At 50.0% G+C, this 18,029-nt stretch overlaps 1 protein-coding gene across 1 annotated transcript; it reads right to left on the reverse strand.

Moving 5' to 3' along the window:
* Window positions 1-420: 420 nt before the first annotated feature.
* On the reverse strand, window positions 421-4,526 carry PLA2G2A (phospholipase A2 group IIA). The gene is made up of 5 exons (XM_008148244.3): window positions 4,494-4,526; window positions 3,648-3,699; window positions 3,299-3,443; window positions 2,936-3,042; window positions 421-690 (listed from the first exon to the last, which is right to left on the reverse strand). Exons 2-5 carry the CDS (start codon window positions 3,685-3,687, stop codon window positions 548-550), a joined length of 435 nt encoding a protein of 144 aa, XP_008146466.2. The 5' UTR covers window positions 3,688-3,699; window positions 4,494-4,526; the 3' UTR covers window positions 421-547.
* Window positions 4,527-18,029: the final 13,503 nt, after the last annotated feature.

Here is an 18,029-nt window from a genome sequence, read left to right on the forward strand (position 1 = left end):
CCCCCATACATACACTCTCACACACACTCACACATATACATACATACACATACACGTGCGCGCGCACACACACCCCCATACAGATTCTCACACACATACAAGGCAGGCAGACACACACGCACACGCACACACACTCACACATACACACACACATGCAGACACACACGCGTGCACACACACTCACACATACGCACACACACGCTCACACACACACTCACACACACAGTTTGCCAATGAACTAATTGCTTTATTTAGAAGAAACCCTGGGAGTGTAGCCGCCACGGCTAAGCAGGAAGCGGACGTGGAGAACAGTGGGGACAAGGACATCTCCTGCCACCAAGGAAGAGGGGGAAAGGCACCAGGCCACATGCCTCGGGGCTCCCCATTCTGGAAGGAAGGCTTCTCTCTGGGGGTCGAGGGGCTCCTGGCTTGTCTCTGGGAGGGGAGAGGGGTGTGTCCTTCATTTCTGGGAACTAGCCAGGGTGGGGAGGGGTGGGGGCCGAGAGGGAAACAGCGTGGGCGGCGAGGCTTCCAGGGGGCGGGACCCTCAGCACCGGTGGCCCTTCCCGTGGCAATGCTTGTTGTGGTAGAACTGGTACTGTTTCTTGTAGGTCTTCCGGTTTCTCGCAAAGCAGGAGGCAGCTGTTTTATCACACTGACACAGCTGCCTGCGACAGTAATCCTGCTTCCCTGGAATCGCAAGAAAATAAAACTGGCTGAGGGTTTGGTAATATGTGATGGTGCCTGTGGGAAAGACACCGCCCCTGTCCTCCAGAGGCGCCCAGTCCGAGGCAAGCACCTAGGATCCGGGTATTTGTGATGGGAAGACAGAGCTCCTGTCCTTGGAAGCGAGCGCCCAGTCTGATGGGGACACCAGCCCCCAGCACTGGGAGACTCTTCCTGACAGCCACTGTTTCTTTCTTCTTCCCAACAGATGTGTCCAGGTGCAAAGCCCCAGCCCCTAGGGCCTGGGAATGGGATGTGATTGGTGTAAACCAGTCATGCTCGTCCCTTTTTCCTTTCAGTGATTGGTCTCTGGGAGCACGTGACCTTATTCTGGCCAATGAGCCCCAGGGGAAGTCTCTTGGGGGCTGTGGGAAGGATGAATTTCCTCCCCCAGATAGAGATGTCCAGGGGGGAAAGCCTCATCTACAGGGTAAGGCCATGATGTTGGAGTGGCACCAGGCACCTTGGCATCACATGGCCAAGGTCAGGGAGCAGAAGGTGGGGACAAGGCTGGGTCCCTGACCATACGGTTGAGAAGCTGCCCCGCCCTGGCACTGCCCTCTGCCAGACCAGTCAGACTTCCCCATTATCCAAGCCTCTTGTAGTTGGGCATCTCATTGCTTACAACCCAAAGCCTGCTAAAAACGTGGCCCTATGGAGAGGTCCTGACAAGGAGGCATCATTTCTGTCTTAAAGAGCTCAGGGTGTTGGGGGAGAGGCGATACTTTCTCAAAATCCCACCAGCGGGTCTGCTGTCTGGGGGCACTGGGCAAACCTTTTAATTGGCCACCCAGCTCTCTCCTCCCCTTCAGAGCCAACGTGCTCTGGGATGTCTTGGCTTCATGTCCTGCCCTGCCCCCCTAATCTGGATTTGCCCTCACACTCCATGGCAACAGCCCCAGTGAGGTCCTCGGTGGTCTTCCTGCCTCTAAATCCCAGGAGCCTTGTTAGCCCTTATTCCGGAGACTTCGTGTTAAATTGGCTGCTGTCCACTCCTTGACCTTCTCTCTCAGCTCTCCTCTCCCTCTCTGACAAGCCCTCCTCTCTCTCTTTCTGGGCCTTTAGACATCAAATGGGTGAGTGTATCCCACTCTCAGCTCTCTGCTGTGACTCCTGAACCCGTGCCCCGTCCAGACCCCTCCCTGGAGCTGCCCGTCCCTACATCCAGCCGCCTGCTTCGCGTCTCCCTGGGTGTTCTGGAAGCCTCTTAAACATGTCTAAATAGAACTCCTCCTCCCTTCACCCACCTGGACCACCTCCTGTTCCATCCACAAGATCATATACCCACCCAACAGCTCCCTATCCCTCTACCCAGTCAATCACCAAGCTCTGCTGATTCTACCTGAAATGTCACTCTCCGCCCTTCCCATCAAGACTACCATTGTCATATGTCCAATGGCAATGGTCTTCTCACTGCTGCCCCGCCCCCCAGTTCCATCGCCCCCCAGTTCCTCACCCTGGGTGAAGCCTCCGAAATACAAATCTGTTCTTGCCACTCCTTTGTTCAAGAGCTCCCTACTGCTCTAGGACAAAATCTAAATTCAATATGGCCTTGGGCTTGGCCTGGCCCCTCCCCGTTCCTGCAGCCTCACCTCTCACCACTCCCTCTCCTTCAGGCTCACAGAAGGGTTCCAGCTCCCTGGGGCCCTTTGACCCTGCTGTAGGAAGGCCCCTGAACCCTCCTCTCCCCTGGTGCCTGCACAGCCTTAAAGACTCAGCTTGGAGGTCAGGAGCCCTCCTGGAAGGCAGCCTGTGCTCAGGGCCCTGCCCTTTGGCTTACTTCCTGTTGGAGTCTCCCATCTAGTGCTCTCCTTTTCTTTACTTCCCACTCACCTAGGAGCTCCCGAGGCAGGGACACTGTCCCTTTGTATTTCTTCCTCTTTCTTTTTTTTTTGTGTTGTTAATCCTCACCTGAGGATATTTTCCCATTGATTTTTAGAGAGAGTGGAAGGGAGGGGGAGAGACACACAGAGAGAGAAACATCAATGTGAAAGAGACACATGGATTGGTTGCCTCCTGCATGCACTCAACTGCAACAGAGGTACGTGCTGCTGGAATTGAACCCACGGCCCATGCTCTACCCACTGAGCCAAACGGGCCAGGGCGTCCCTTTGTATTTCTATCTCTGGTGCTCAGCACAGTGCCCGGCAGAGCCGACACTCAGTGAGAGAAACCAAGGAGACAGGGTGAAGTTGTAGGACGTACTTACCACAGACGATTTGGCCCTTTCGGTAAGCAAAGCTGTAGTTCAGAAACTTGGTGCCACATCCCCGCTTCTCCAGACGGCTGTAGCAACAGTCATGTGCAGCGCAGCACCTGCGGCGAGGAGATGTGATTGGGGCTGCTTCCCCACAGCTCCAGGGAGCCCGGTCCCCCGTGGTCTTGCCCTTTGCCCCTGGGCAGAGACCCCATGACCTTGCAATGGTCTAGAGCAGAGTTTCCAACATGGCTGCTTTTCCAGCTGGGACCTTCTGGGGTTCTGTGACGATGGGCACCAACCCTGCCCTGGCAGCTCCTAGCCCTGCGGGGGCCACGAGTGGGCAGAGGGAGGGGAGGGCTGGGGTGGCCTCACCGATCCGTTGCATCTTTGGGGGATCCTCGGCCGCCTAAGCCACAGTAGCAACCATAGAAGGCATAACTGGACACAGCATCCTTTCCTGTGGCCAACCGAATCATTTTCTGGAAATCCAGCAAACTCCCGTGGGTCTGCAGCAGGCCTGGAAGGACATCGCCTGGTGATGGGGCCGGGGGCCCTGTGTCCTCCTCCTCTGTCCCTCTCTGCTCCTTGCCCTCCCACTAGGGCCTCTCTCCCACCCACTGAGAGGGGCCCCTGCCTGTGGAAACGGGAAGGAAAGCTGGGGCTGAGGCTGCTTTCATCTTGGGCTGCCCCCTTGTGGCCAGAGGTCAGGGTTCGCTCTTACCAAAGGCCATGGTCAAGGCCAACAACAGAAGGGTCTTCATGGGGACAGTTCCCTGCGTGAGAAATGCAGATGGATTGGCCTAGACTCCTCTCCCAGGTGGTCCCAGCTTCTGCCCTGGCCCCTGCTCAGCAGCCCTGGAGAAAGGAACCTTCAAGGGAACACACAGACATGCCCCTCTGTCCAGGATGACTACCTTCGTCACACACGAGCACACAAGGAGTGTGTAAACCCAGGGCCCCCTGACCCTTCCCAGCTCTGTTTGACTATTTTCACACACATGCAGGCCTCAGACCCAAGGAGACCCCCACACGGTACCCTCAGGAGATGTCCGTGCTCCCCCTCAGACTGAGAGTCCCTGGAGATTGCAACCAGGTCATCCCAACCAACTCGGAGATTCCCAAGGTCATAGGTTGTGCACCTCTCCCCATCCCCCATTAGACATAGCTTACTTGTTCCAACCGGACTCAAGGCTTGGGAATTCCATCTATGAAGTCCAGTCTCTCATGTTTTTTTCCAAAACTAAAGCATAGCACCTTCTTTTTGCAAGACTTTCCAAACCCTTACACACATACACATGCGCAAATGCCTATATAGTCACGCACATATGCATGCATATACACACTCCCCAGCTCACCCGCTAATGCAGACCTTTCATACAATCACTCACATACCCGCACAACACACTTGCGCACATCCCCAAATCATGCGCATGCATGTTTATGTTCATGTATGCAACATACACATGCATAAATACACATGGACACATATACACAACACAGCCACTCTTAAAGGCAGCCGCTGAGCAGGACCCATACTCCTGACAGGGCATGGATTTTGGGGTGTTACCTCTCAGAGAACGCCGGCGTTGATAGCTCCAAGTGCCGGTCTTGTTTACTCTGAACTCCAGCTCCCCTTAAATAGCTGCCCCCTTGGGAAGGATGGGAGTTGGTGGGGATGCAAACAGGGTGGGAGTGCCTCCAGTGAGTGGATTCCAAGTTTGGCATGCCTATAGCCCTGGGCGATCCCCTTTCTTCCCCTCTTTCGTAAGCAGGACAGAGCTGAGGATGGAAAAACCGTATGTGCTGCGAGCGGATGCCAAACTTGTAGATTACTTTGTAAACTTTCCCAGGGGCCTCATTCCTGACTTGAGTCCATTCCCGTAAACGGTGCTGGGTGTGAGCACCAGTCGTCTCCCTGGAACCCGGTCAGGGGAGGGCAGGGGCGTCCCTGCTGCAGGCTACAGGTCATCTGCAGGGCAGCAGGCCCATCGCCGGGGCGAGGATTGCTCCTTTCTTCGGCTGAATGTGGCATTTGGTATAGGAATGGGAACATTTAAAAAAGGGGGGCATTGTTGTTACTCATTCATTCCATCAACCATTCATTCACCGGAAGTACATACTCAACCTCTACAAAATGCCGGGACCCATGTGAGCTTCTTCGGGTGTGTGTGTGTGTGTGTGTGTGTGTTTTCTGGAAATCCACACAGAAAACACACACACAAGTACATACTCAACCTCTACAAAATGCCGGGACCCATGTGAGCTTCTTCGGGTGTGTGTGTGTGTGTGTGTGTGTGTGTGTGTGTGTGTGTGAGGACTTGTCCTGCCCCCCACCCCACCCGGGTCCCCAGCAGGGAAAGGGGTGCAGTGAAGCAGATGGTCCCTTCCTATTGACTTGGGCCAGGGCCTCCACCTTCTCTTCTTTCTCCTCTTTCTTCTCCTCCTTCTCCTCCTCCTCCTCCTCCTCCTCCTCCTCCTCCTCCTCCTCCTCCTCCTCCTCCTCCTCCTCCTCCTCCTCCTCCTCCTCCTCCTTCTTTTCCTCCTCTCCTGGAAAAAGCCAGAGCCTGCCCTGGAGTTCACCCTAAAGCGCTGCCTCCACCTTATCCCAGTCCTCACCTGTTTGGAGACAGAACCCGACGACTGCTTCCCAGATCTATTGTTCTTTCTTCTTCAACCGTCAGGGACACAAGTGACTCCAGCTTTAATTCCTAAAGCAAATACCTTCTCCCCCGCCCTCCAAGGCATGCTCAGAATCGAGCTTCCAGGGCCTTCGGTAAACACTCCCTGACACCAGCCCCAAAACAGCCAGCGTGGCAGAGGCCAGAGCTCATAAACACTCCACCTGTGCCCGCTTCCCCAGGTGCCCCTCCAGGTGCGCAGGCCCGGGGGCCTGGCTCCGGTTAGAGCACCTGAGCAGTGGTGCCGAGGGACCTTTCCTGGCCCCTCGTGCTGGGACCAGAAGAGGCAGCAGGTTGGATCCCTGAGTCAGGGCAGGAGAAAACCCGCCCGGGGGAGATCCACAGACCCTCATGGGACTTAGGGAGAAGGACGTGTTGTTTTCAGTCACTGGTCACTGAGATTGGTGGTGACTGCAGCAGAAACTCATCTATGCTTACAGCCTTCGAGGCAGCGTTCACCTTGGAGATGCAATTTAGTGCAAATGCTAGACCTGTGTGAGGGTGAACCGAGCCCCCCTGAAAAAGTCCTATGTGGAAGGCCTAACTTCCAGCATCTCGGAGTGTAACCTTACTTGAAAACAGGGCTTTTGAAGATGTGATTGGTTAAGATAAAGCTATTAGGCCGAATCCACTAGTACTGGTGTCTTTACAAAAAGGGAAAATTTGGGCCCAGACACACGCAGCGAGGACACCATGTGAAGGTGGAGGCTGAGATCGGCCATGCTTCTATAAGAAATGCTGAAGGTGGCGGGAAAGCCCGGCGGCTAGGGGAGAGAATGGAACAGATTCTCTCTCAGGGCCCTCGCAGGAACCGGCCACGCCTGCACCTTGATCTCAGACTTCTGGCCTCAAGAACGATGAAGGAACACATCCCGCCGTTTAAGTCACTCAGCTGGTGGGACTTGTGCCTAGCAGACCCATCACCCTCCAGGGATCTCTGTCCGCCTGGGATTTTCGCTCTCATAGCTGTTTGCTTTAGCCTAAGTCGGGGTTCAGAGGGGAGGAGCTAGGGTAGACCTTCGTCTTTTGTTGAGCACCGCAGTTTTGGAACATGGTCATGTCTACAACAGGCAAACTGCCTCCCCGACAGCCCTGATCCTGGGGGGCCCTGGCACTGCGTCCAGGCCGCAGCACTCACGGACTCTGCTGGCAGCCCATGTGGCCGCTCTTGTCCCATCTTTTCAGGGTTTCCCCCACAAGAATTCAAAGTTCATAATTTGGTCTCTTGACAGCATCCTTCACCCAAGGACTCATTTAAGCATCAGTGGACAAAACAAACACCTGTATTCAAGGTGTGCCTTTTTAGTGGAGAAGGACAAAGAATAAACAAAAGACACAAAAATTAAATTATATAGCCAGCCTGTTGGGTGGGGATAATGCAATGAACAGAAGCAATAGAGATGGAGAAGGGGTGGCAAGAGGGAGTGGGTGCTGGGGTTCTTGTCCAGTGTTATGAAGGGTTCAGCATTCTGGAGAAAGGAGCTGATGCGTAGATGATTAAGAAGGAGTCCAAAGACGAAAGATAATTTTGAAAGGCATTGAGGGTCAGAGGAGCTTCAGCTAAAGGAACTGAAGACTACCCCTTATCTACGGACCCCGTGCTATTTATTAACACAGTTTGTCCTAAGGCAAGGTGGAGACATACACTTCAAAGGGTAAGGTTTCAAAGGGTAGGGTACAGAAGCATTGTCAGTTTGGGGAATAGCCTACAGCTGTTCAGGTGTTTGGCCAACAGGAGGCAATAATATGCAGATTTAAGATGCTCTGAGCTGTCTGGCAGCAAGCAATCCTATTCAGGTTTGTGGGGAGTGCCGATTAGCCGTTCCAACAGGTACACTACATATGTGGCTCAGCTCTTGTTGAGCCTCCCAAGTCCCATCAACCTATTGATGGAACTCTTGTAATTATTACATGCTGGAATTGGTTCCCGGCAAGTGGGTGAAGGTGGGTTCAATTTTACATAGGATGGGTGTTCTCAGACGAAAAGTGCTTTGAGCATCGTCAGTGTTCAGAAAAAAATTTAAAAAATTATTCATACTTAAAAGACTCAGCTTTTCGGCAGTGGTTCTTTTCCATCTCAGGATTATGGCTGACATTTTTTCTTCTATTTCCTATTTTATGTATGAGGAAAAATTACTAATTTATCTCTTTTGAAAAAACACATCACCTTATTTTGAAACACACTTACATTTACAAGAAAGTTGCAGTGGCACATTCCTGTATTCCCCGGGAGTTCCAGCTTCCCCGAATGTTATCATCCCACATGTAGCCATGGTACATGATAGGAACCAGCAAATGGACACTATTAACTCATCTACAGACCTTCTTGGAGTGTCAGCAGCTTTCCTACGAATGTCTTTTTTTCCGGCCCACGATCCAATCCAGGATGCCACATCGCTCCTTAGTCTTTCTTTGCTTTTTGTGACCTTCAAACTTTTTGAAGAGCACTGCTCGGGTGTTTCTAGAATGCTCCTCAGTTGGGTTTATCTGATGTTTTCTCATGACCAGATTGAGGGTGTGCATTTTGGGCAAGACTATCACAGAAGTGACAGTGGCCTCTCTCAGGGAAATGGATCAATGGTCCATGATATTGATAGGTCATTACTACTGATGTTCACCTTGATCACTTGGTAAGGTGGTGTCTGCCAGGTATCCCCACTGGAAAATTACTATTTTTCCTTTTGTAATTAGTACGTACCTTGGAGGGAGTTACTTTGAAACCATGCCAATGTTCCATTTCTGTCAAATTCTCCTTGTACTTCTGCTCACTGAAACAATTATTACTATTGTTTTTTATTTCTCGCCTTCAACATTAAGGATTTAAATTCTTACTGTAGGTAAGAGCTTTTCTTTGTATTTATTTATTCAAATAATTATTTATATTAGTATGCGCTCATTATTTTCATCTATGGAGTGAGAGTCAATACCATCATTATTTATTTCCTTGCTCAAATTGTCCCATCTTGGCCCCGGAGAGCACCTTTATGTTGACAGCTATGTCCTTTTGGCATGCCCTCGTCATCATTTTTTTCTTAGCATTTCCTTACTTTCTGGCATTACAAAATGTCCCAGGCTATCTTGTATTTTAACTTTCCAATCATACATTTCTCCTAGGATCCCTGGTTCTTTTCTTTTCTCCACCCCCTTCTTTCTTCCCTCCCTCCCTTCCTCTCCTTTCCTTCCTTCCTTCCTTCCTTCCTTCTTGAGAATGGTATTTAGAAACAAACATCTGGGAGATAGGATGCTTGATGCTTATTGTTACTGGGATGTCACTGCTTCTGCCCTTCTCAACAGTCAAAGTTGGGAAACACACACCCACACACTCAAAGTGATCACCAAACCCAAGGTCATCTAGACTTTCTCCTATGTTATCTTTCAGGAGTTTTATAGCTTCCAATTTTGCATTGGGGTCTATGATCCGTTTTGAGTTAATTTTTGTGAAGCATGTAAGGTCTGTGTCTAGATTTGTTGTTATTTTTTTTGGTAAATGTTCTTTATCAAGCTGAGGAAATGCCCTTCTAGTCCTAGTTGGCTGAGAGATTTTATCATGAATAAGTGATTGTAATTAGTACGTATTGTAATTAGTACGTATTGGATTTTGTCGAATGCTTTTTCTGCATCTATTGTTATGATCATATGATTTTTTTTCCTTTAACATATTGATGGGACAGAAGACATTAATTGATTTTAAAATGTTGAACCAACCTTGCATGTCTGGAATAAATCCCTCTTGGTAGTAAGGCATAGTTCTTTATATACATTATTAGATGCAATTTGCTAATATTTTTGAGAACTTTTGTCCTTGTGTTCATGAGCGGTCTCAGTCTATAGTTTTCCTCTCATAATCTCTCTTTTACAGTTTATTTTGGAAAGAGTTTGTAAAGATTGGTATAATTTTTCCTGAAACATTTGGTAGAAACCACCAGTGAAACCATCTGGACCTGGTGGTTTCTGTTTTGGAAAGTTATTAATTATCAATTTAATTTCTTTAATACATATTTACCTATTCCAATGATCTGTGTCTTCTGGTGTGAGTTCCTGCGTGAATGAATGGGAGCAGGGGTGAGATGTAAGTCATCCGTTTGCTGGCCGGGTGCTGAGGCGGAGGCGGGGTTCTGGTGATGGAAGCTGTGGTGATACCTTCACGGTTTCAGGAGCAGCTTCCTGTTGTGGTAGAAGCAGCAGCTCCTTGGCAGACCAACTCTGTGACTCTCAGCCTGCGTTTTCAGGACCCCCAGTGTTGCTGTAGGATGCACTGCCCTTCGGTAAACATTTTTATTCTAAATGAGCTAGACCTCCACCCCTGAGTGGCGCCCTTGGGGAAGGTGGATGGGGGCATTCTAGACAGAGGAGGCTGTGAGTGCTGTGGCTGGGAACGGGAGGAAGTGAGAAGAGCCAGCTGGATGGAGCACAGAGAATGAAATGCAGGTGAGAGGTCAGAAGGGGTCAGATTGCTACAGGCCGTCTTGCCTTCTTGGCTCAACCTGTGACACTGTGAAGCCATGTTGTTGAATATGAAATATTATTGATCAGCCCTTATTTTCAATCAATTCAGTATTAGAGAGAGAGAGAGAGAGAGAGAGAGAGAGAGAGAGAGAGAAGAGAGAGAGAGAGAGAGAGTAGTGGCAGGTTTAGGATGGATACAGAAAGAACCTCATTTGGGGCATGGTTTTAAGGCCCAGAGGCAATCAGAGGCTAGTGTTGGCATAACCTTACGGAAGAGGCCAAGACCCCTTTGGGAGCTGAATAAGCGAGCCTTTCATTGCAGCAGTGGCTCCACGTAATGACCCTTCATGGGCCGTGCAGCTCCGTGGTTCCATACGTCCCTTTGGGTTGGCTGCGTTTCGCCGTTGCTCAGACTAGACTCCCTCTAGGATTTGATCCAGGGACATAAATAAAACCACCTTTTCATCTTTTCCAGAGAGCGTACCTCATTCCGTTTTCCGCTGAAAAAATTGGCATCAGAATGGTCATCTCACATTCGCTCCACCCTGGCCTGCCTGCTGCCTCATGTCATAAATCTCTCGGCGTGATGAATGCGGGCTTCTCCTACATGTGTGAAGTGGGTGGGGCCCGAAAGAATCCCTCTTTCCACATACTTATGTCAGAGGACCTCTCCTAGGGATAAGGCGCCGCCCTCCCTTCCCTTGGGAATAAGCCAGCCCACTGCTTGTTATAAGGTGCTGCGTGCCTTTGGACATTGGTCTTTGTATGTACAATCTGTCCACCACACAAGTGGCTCTTCGACGTCCAGGGGCTCTGCAAGCACAGAGCTGGGTCTCTCCCTGCAGATGGAGAGCCCCTCGAGAATGTGGAATGGTCTTCCCATCCGACCAGGAACTCCCTGCACCTCCTACTTCTCTGTCACCCGAGGCCATGCTCCCGGAAGATGTAAGCAACTTGCCCCTTCATTGCAAACCACCTGGAGAGGGCCAGGCCGCAGAAGGTGAGCGCAGAATCCCTCTGCAGAGGAAAAGCTCTGTGAGCATCAAGTCCAGGCCCCCTTCCTCTCCTGAGGTGAAAACTCCGAGGGGACTGGTTCTGAGCTGACCCGGTGAGATGATCGGCAGCAGTGCATCTTTCCTCAGCTCACAGCACAGGGCCTGTAGAAGGGCGGGGCTCCATCCGTGTGTGCCGAGTGAATAAATGAGTGAAGGAGGTAAATATGTGGGGACAGGGGCCCATCCCAGACACCCGGTAGGAGGGCCACAAGATGAATTCTAGGCCCCACCTCTGGGAGGCTCTGAGCTGACTGACTGCTAGATGAGCGGTGTGTCTGGGACGTGACTGGCTCATAACCGGACAGAATGGTGCTCTAATCTCAGGACCTGCAGCTGAGAAGGTCCAGGGACAGTCTTGGGTAAAGCCCGTTCCTGGCTTCTTGACGAGTTTGTGTTTGGTTGGAATCAACAGTTTGATTTGCTCACACACATAGGGGCTCTGGTTTGTGCTGGCTGCCTGTTCAGTCATTTCCTTCGTTGGCTTTCTGAACCTACTCAACTGTAGCGCGGTCTTCTCTGGCTACAGGTCGGAGCCAAGGCCTTCTGAGGCCTAGTGTCCCTGAGGCCACCTGAGGTCAGTGGAGACGGGTCAGAGGTGCGGGAAGAAGGTGTTCCAGCTGGGCTCAGCGTCCTGGGGTACCCAGCCTTCCCAGGCGAGGCCACTGGGCCCGGAACTGGAATTCCCCCTTGGCTTTGAGACATGAAGCCTGGCAGCGGAAGGCTGGCGCCTCCTCTCACTGCTCAATGGACCATTGAGGGCTGAGCACGGGGGAGGGGAGATGCAGTTGGAAACTTGAAACCCCTGCCCTGGGGAAGGAAGGACGGGGGCCCTGATTGGGAATGAATGAGCCTAGAATAAAAATGAAGATGCAGAGTGGGAAGGGCCCCTCGTGTGCGGATGGAGCTCAATCATGGAATTTGCAGGTCAGGAGGCTGAAGCTCAGAGAATTCACAGCAGAGCTGGGACGCCACCCTCCTCCCAGCCTTTGCACCAGGTCCCGGCTACCTGGGAACGTGACGTTTGCACAGTCAACCACCTCCCTCTCACTGTGTTTGCCACTTGGCTTAAAACTCTCCTTCAAGCCAGAAGCACGTCCTTATAACTCCAAAGAAGCCATTGTCTGGGCAACCCCAGCAGTGACCTCCGCAGCCTCAGGGACATACAATGCACTTGGGGAAAATTCCGACCCACTGCTGTTTTATAAGGTGCCGAGTGTCTGTGGCTTTTAGGATTTGTGTATCCAGTCTGTCCACCACACAGGGGCTTGTGCAAACACAAATATTTGGTTGCCCTTTTAGATGCCGTGGAGTGTTATTAACCTCCTTTTTTTTTTTTTTAATTCTTACCTGAGGATATTTTTCCACTAATTTTTTTTAGAGAGAGTGCAAGAGAGAGGGCAAGACAGAGAGAAATATCGATGTGAGAGAAACACATCGATTGGTTGCCTCCAACATGCTTCCTAACCAGGGCCCGGGCGGGGGAGGAGACTGAAATCGAGGTCTGTGCCCTTGACTGGAATCGAAACCTGGAGCCTTGGATCTGCAGGCTGACGCTCTATCCACTGAGCCAAAGCGGCTCGGGCTGCTAGTAACCCTTTGTTGACTTGCATTCGGACACATGAACTTCCAATCTCAGTCGACGCATTTCGTTGAGCAAACCGGTCCAATGCCTTTGGAAACAGAAAAGGAACGTGATTCGGAAAGAAAGGGCAGCGGAAGCATCCGTTTTAAAAAGATGGATTAAAATAATAAACACAAAAAGCATTGATGAGCGTTGTCATGGAATTAGATACTTCTTCCCTCATTTAGAGAAGAGGTCACAGAAGGTGGGACAGGGACTTCTGGTCTTGCTACACCATGAGTCTGGACCACATACCGGCAGCACTGCGATCAGCAGGGGATGTGTTAGAAATACGTAAGAAAAAAACCTCGGGACTCACACCAGGTGTATGGGTTACAATCTGCGTCTTAACAAGATCCCAGGGTGACTTGTAGGCTCAGGAAGATTTGAGAAGCACTGCCCTAGAGCATGAGCCAGTCAGACGGGAAATAGGGTCCGAGGAAAGAGAGGGATTAAATCCTTCCCTGTGCTTGCTTCGTAATCAGGAATGTAGCTAATCATGGGAAAGCACTTACTGCAACAATGTGTTTTTTTGTTTTTTTTTTTAATTAATAGGCTTTGGGGTTTTTGGGACAGTTTTATATTTACAGAAGAATTGTTCAGAATTCCCGTATATTTCCCTCCCAATCAGCACACACACAGTTACGCCTGTTCTAAACATCTTGCATTAGTGTGGTATACTTCTTGCAATAAATGAGTTAATATTGATACAATATTTTTAACTGAAGTCCATAGTTTACATTGAGAGTGACACGTCGTCTATGGGTTTTGACAAATGATTAATGTCATGTATCTTACGGAATAGTTTCACGGCCCTAAGATTCTCCTGGGCTGCACCTAGTCCTCTGTCACCCCCTGCCCCCCTCCACGCCTCCCCCGTCCCCACACTGCTGGCAACCAATGATCTTTTTACTGTCTCCATGGTTTTGCCTTTGTCATTGGAATCACGTAGGATGTAGACTTTTCAGATTGGATTCTTTCACTTAGGACTATGCCTTTAAGGTTCCTCAGGGTGTTTCCCTGGCTCGACCGCTCATGTCCTTTTGTCACTGAATCGTATCCCACTGTATGGATGTGCCACCGTGTGTTCATCCACTCACCTATTGAAGGACAGGTTGGCTGCTTCCAGTTTGGGATGATTATAAATAAAGCTGCAATAAACGTTCAAATGCAGGTTTTTGTGCGTGTGTAACGGCTCATCTCCGTTGAGTAAATAGCTAGGAGTCCAATTGCTGGGTGGGATGGTAAGACTCTACTTAGTTTTGTAAGGAACTGCCAGACATCGTCCAAGGTGGCTGCGCCATTTTGCATTCCCAAGGCACGAGAATTCCTGTTGCTCCATATCTTCGCCAGCATTTGGAGTTGTCGGTGTTCTGGATTTTAGCCACCCAGATAGTGTATAGTGGTTGTTTTCATTTGCAGGTCCCTGATGACAAATGGTGTGGAGCATCTTCTCAACTGTTTTTTTGTTTGTTTGTTTTACCATCTATATATCTTCTTTGGCGAGGTGTCTGCTCACATCTTTTGCCCAATTCCTTATTGTTGAGTTTGAGGGGAGTTCTTTGTATATTTTGGATGCAAGTCCTTTGCCAAAGATGTGCTTTTGCATACACTTTCTGGTAGCCTGTGGCTTGTGTCTTTCACACAGCAGAAGTTTTTAACTTTAATCAAGTCCAACTTAACAACCCCCCTCCCCCTCCCGCTGCCACATCCAGCAGTGTCATGGTGGTAGCCTCAAACCAGCCACAGGGGGAGTACTCACACAGTGGGAAACTGACAAACTACAAATCAAGGTTTGTTTATTATTTTCTCTCAAAAGTTAGTGATAAAACATTTGCCAGCACACCACTGCCTCCTGCTAACCTTCTACTGAACCATGGGTTGGTCCGACTATGACTTTACTAATGATTTCATTTTTGTGCAGCAGAGAAGTTTTCTGTTTTGCGTACATATGTAAAATGTTGGCATTTTATTTTACTTTTGATTTAATTGCTCTATTGTTCACATTTCCCCACTAACATAGGAGATAGGGCTATGGTCATTTTTTGTCTGGGTAGAAATTACTGAATAAGATAAATTGTTCTTTCCTCAATTGTTACTGTGTTATGTATTTTTAAGTGACTTTGATATTAATGATTAGACAAAGTTCTGATTATTGATGCAATTTCACTACCAAGTATTATTTTTGGAGAAATATAAAACAAATTCATATGTAGAATTAATCATTGCAAATGATTTAACAAAACTAATTTAATAAAGAAGAGGGGTTTTTAAAACTTCAGAAAACAGAGTTTTGGAACATATCTGAAATCATTCAATGTATAATAATTATATTTTGTGAATTTTTCAGAATTTAAGGAATTTAATGCAATTTGATATGACAATAACCTCCATGCTCTATTGCATGCTTAGTAAAGTGCCTGGCATGTAGCAGGCACTCAATAAATATAGGTTGAAATAGTAAATCAACTAAGGTGAAAAATAAGACACAAATACCTGCTTTCCCACATGGAATTTAACATTTTACTGTAAGTCTTAGCCAATGGAATAAGACAACAAAAAAACGAATAGGTATAAATTTTACTCAGTCAAGTTCCTGAGCAGTTTGTTAGATCCTTAAGAAACTTCTGAGCTCAGGGCCCAGGTTGGGCGATTGCTCCAGGCTGCGGGATTAGCAGAGGCCTTGGAGCGGATAAGGCTGTGACCTGGATAATTCGGGACTCCAATCTGCCCCACTGGATTTTTCTGAGTGACTGCCCAGGCCCCCATGGCAGGAGCCCCAGCCCCAGGCTCCGGGACTTGGCTGGACTCTTGCGTTTGTGAAGGCCGCTGGGGGCTGAGCAGGGGCATGCCGCGCTGGTCCAGGCAGAAGTCGCTCCTCACCGCCTCCAGGCCGGTCTTCATGGCTCACTTCCATTTCTGGCTTTAAGATTCTGGAGCCCAAGAGTCTGTTGGGATCTGCAGCCTGAGGCCCCCAATGTTGGGGCAGGAGGCAGAGAGCCAGCAGGGCCAGGGGCTCCAGGCCGCAGGCGTCGGAGCTGAGGCCAGGCCAAAGAGGTCAGTTCTGGGCATGGGGGCTGCACAAATGAGGGAGGCCAACCAGCTGGAGCTGGAGAGACTGGAGAAGGTGGGATCCGGGGAGCAAAGAGAGGCCCCTGGGAGGGCTGGGCAAGGCGCAGACCCCGTTACAGGAGAGCCCTCGGGCTGCTGGGTTCTTTACTCATGAGCTGTCAAACCTTGTAAGCTCTGTTGTTCCTTTTTTTCAGTCCTCACCCGCCGATGTGGTTTTATTGATTAGAGAGAGAGAAACATCGATGTGAGAGAGAAACATCTATAGGTTGCCTCTTGCACGTGCCCCAAGTGGGATCAAATCCACAATCTGGGTGTGTGCCTTGACCAGGAATTGGACATGCCACCTTTTGGTGTACACGACGACACTCAACCAACTGAGCCACACTAGCCAGGGCAGCTGTGTTGTTCTGAAGAAGGCAAGGCCACATCTGGAGGGAAGATGGAGGTTACCCAGAAGATCACCTGTGAAATGGGGGGCAAAGCTGGGCAGTCATAAATAGAGTTAGGGTTGGGACTCGTGTTTATGTTGACCTGAGGCCTTGCTGGAATTTCTTTTTAACGCAAACCCCTGGAAAATATTTGTCATTGGGAATGGAAATAGTCAGTATCTATTTAACATTTCGTAACCTTTTCTGAGCATCCACCACATACCAAACACTTTGGGACACATAGAAAGAAACAGAGAGATGGGAAGATGCCATTCCTGGCCCAAATAGGGAGGCCTCCCTCCCCCGCCGCCTCCTTCCCTCCCTTCCTCTCCAGCCCTCCTCTCCTTCCACTTCCAGGTTGCATCCCCTCCCCCTAGAAGTCAGAGAGGCTTTGGGCTAAGCATACGTGGCCTTGGGAGTCAAACTGATCAGGTTCAACTCGGAGTTTTGCTACTTGCCGGCGCGTGATGTGGGTGAGCCACTTCTTTTCCTTTGAGCCTTGGTGTCCTAATCGCAAACTGAGAGCAATGCCTATCTCACGGGGTCCTTTAAAGGACAGAACTTAAGATGGGATCTGTGCTCAGGAAGCATTAGCTATTTCGATTAGTCATTCAACACACTTTCCCCTCTTTTTTTTTGAGATTGTGTGTTTGGGAAACGGAAAGGGCTTGCGTGAGGCTTCTTCCCGGAATGCCTTGGGGAGGAGGGTGATGTATCAGGCGAGGCAGGAGAGGGCGTCAGTGGGGCCAGATTATGAGGGCCCATGTGCCTGTGGGGCAGACCGGTACCTCTGACTTTGGCAGCATGGGGGATGTGCTGTCCCAGAGAAGACTGACCCAGAAACAGAGAGGAAACTGGTATAGGCAGTTAGACAGACATGAGCAGAGCTAGGACAATGGGCCGGATACAGAAACTCACCAGGGCAGAAAGCCCTGGATGCCCAGCAAGGGGCAAAACTGGGAACACAAGATCCTCGTTCCCAGGGTAACCTTTCCTCCCCTAGCACATCACTGGTCATGCAGTTTGGAGCGCCTCGCCTGACCTTTCATTTCACTGGTCATGTAGTTTAGACCCCCTGACCTTTATCTTCCTAAAGATAACATCTAGGCTTCAGTTGTATTTCAGCTCCAGGCCCAGAAAAGCAGCAACACCAGACAAATGACCTCATGGCTGCATTGACTTACAACCACCAACCAATCAGCAGAGACCACTGACCCTGAAAGAGCTCCCCTGGAAAGCTGATGAATATTCTGTTGAGACCCTCCCTGAGACCTCCCCTAAGATTCCCACCTGCAAGAGAGGGATATAAATACCCTCCACACAGATGACCCGGCGTGCACTCTCCACCAGGGGAGCACGCTGGCGCCCTTCCCTCTCCCCTTCTTCCCTCTAAGGGACCCTACGAGACTTGCGAACAGGGGAGCAGCGGGCAGCGGCAGCTCATCCCGGGCTCACCCCCTGACCCTGTCTCCCAGGCCCCTTTTCTCTGACCTCCCAGGGAGCCAAAGCAGCCCAGCCTGGGCTCGCCTGTTGCTTCTTCTATGCCCTTCCTTGTCTCACTGTCCTAAGTGTGTTTTTGCTGCGGCCAGTAAATTCTTGCTTGCTTTGCTGCATGTTGTCTCTTGATTGAAATCTTTCCTTCAAGAAGACAAGAAGCGAGGCCTTGTCGTCTTGCCAGCAACATATTTGGTGCCGAGACCTGGACGGTTCTCACTGTGACTCGGATTGTTTCATCCCTGGTAAGCCAGTCGTCCTCGCCACCTTGGCTTGAAGGACATGACTCACTGTGTTCTCTTTCCTCCC

This window comes from Eptesicus fuscus, chromosome 9 (assembly GCF_027574615.1).
Source record: "Eptesicus fuscus isolate TK198812 chromosome 9, DD_ASM_mEF_20220401, whole genome shotgun sequence".
Classification (NCBI taxonomy): domain Eukaryota; kingdom Metazoa; phylum Chordata; class Mammalia; order Chiroptera; family Vespertilionidae; genus Eptesicus; species Eptesicus fuscus.

Bases quoted from the DNA above. Each gene is read 5' to 3' on its own strand.
- PLA2G2A (XM_008148244.3), bottom strand. From the start codon at position 3,687: ATGAAGACCCTTCTGTTGTTGGCCTTGACCATGGCCTTTG. The intron at 3,043-3,298 runs GTGAGGCCACCC...TCCTCGCCGCAG, and splicing joins CCCAAAGATGCAACGGATCG to GTGCTGCGCTGCACATGACT. The intron at 691-2,935 runs GTAAGTACGTCC...TTGCGATTCCAG, and splicing joins AAAGGGCCAAATCGTCTGTG to GGAAGCAGGATTACTGTCGC.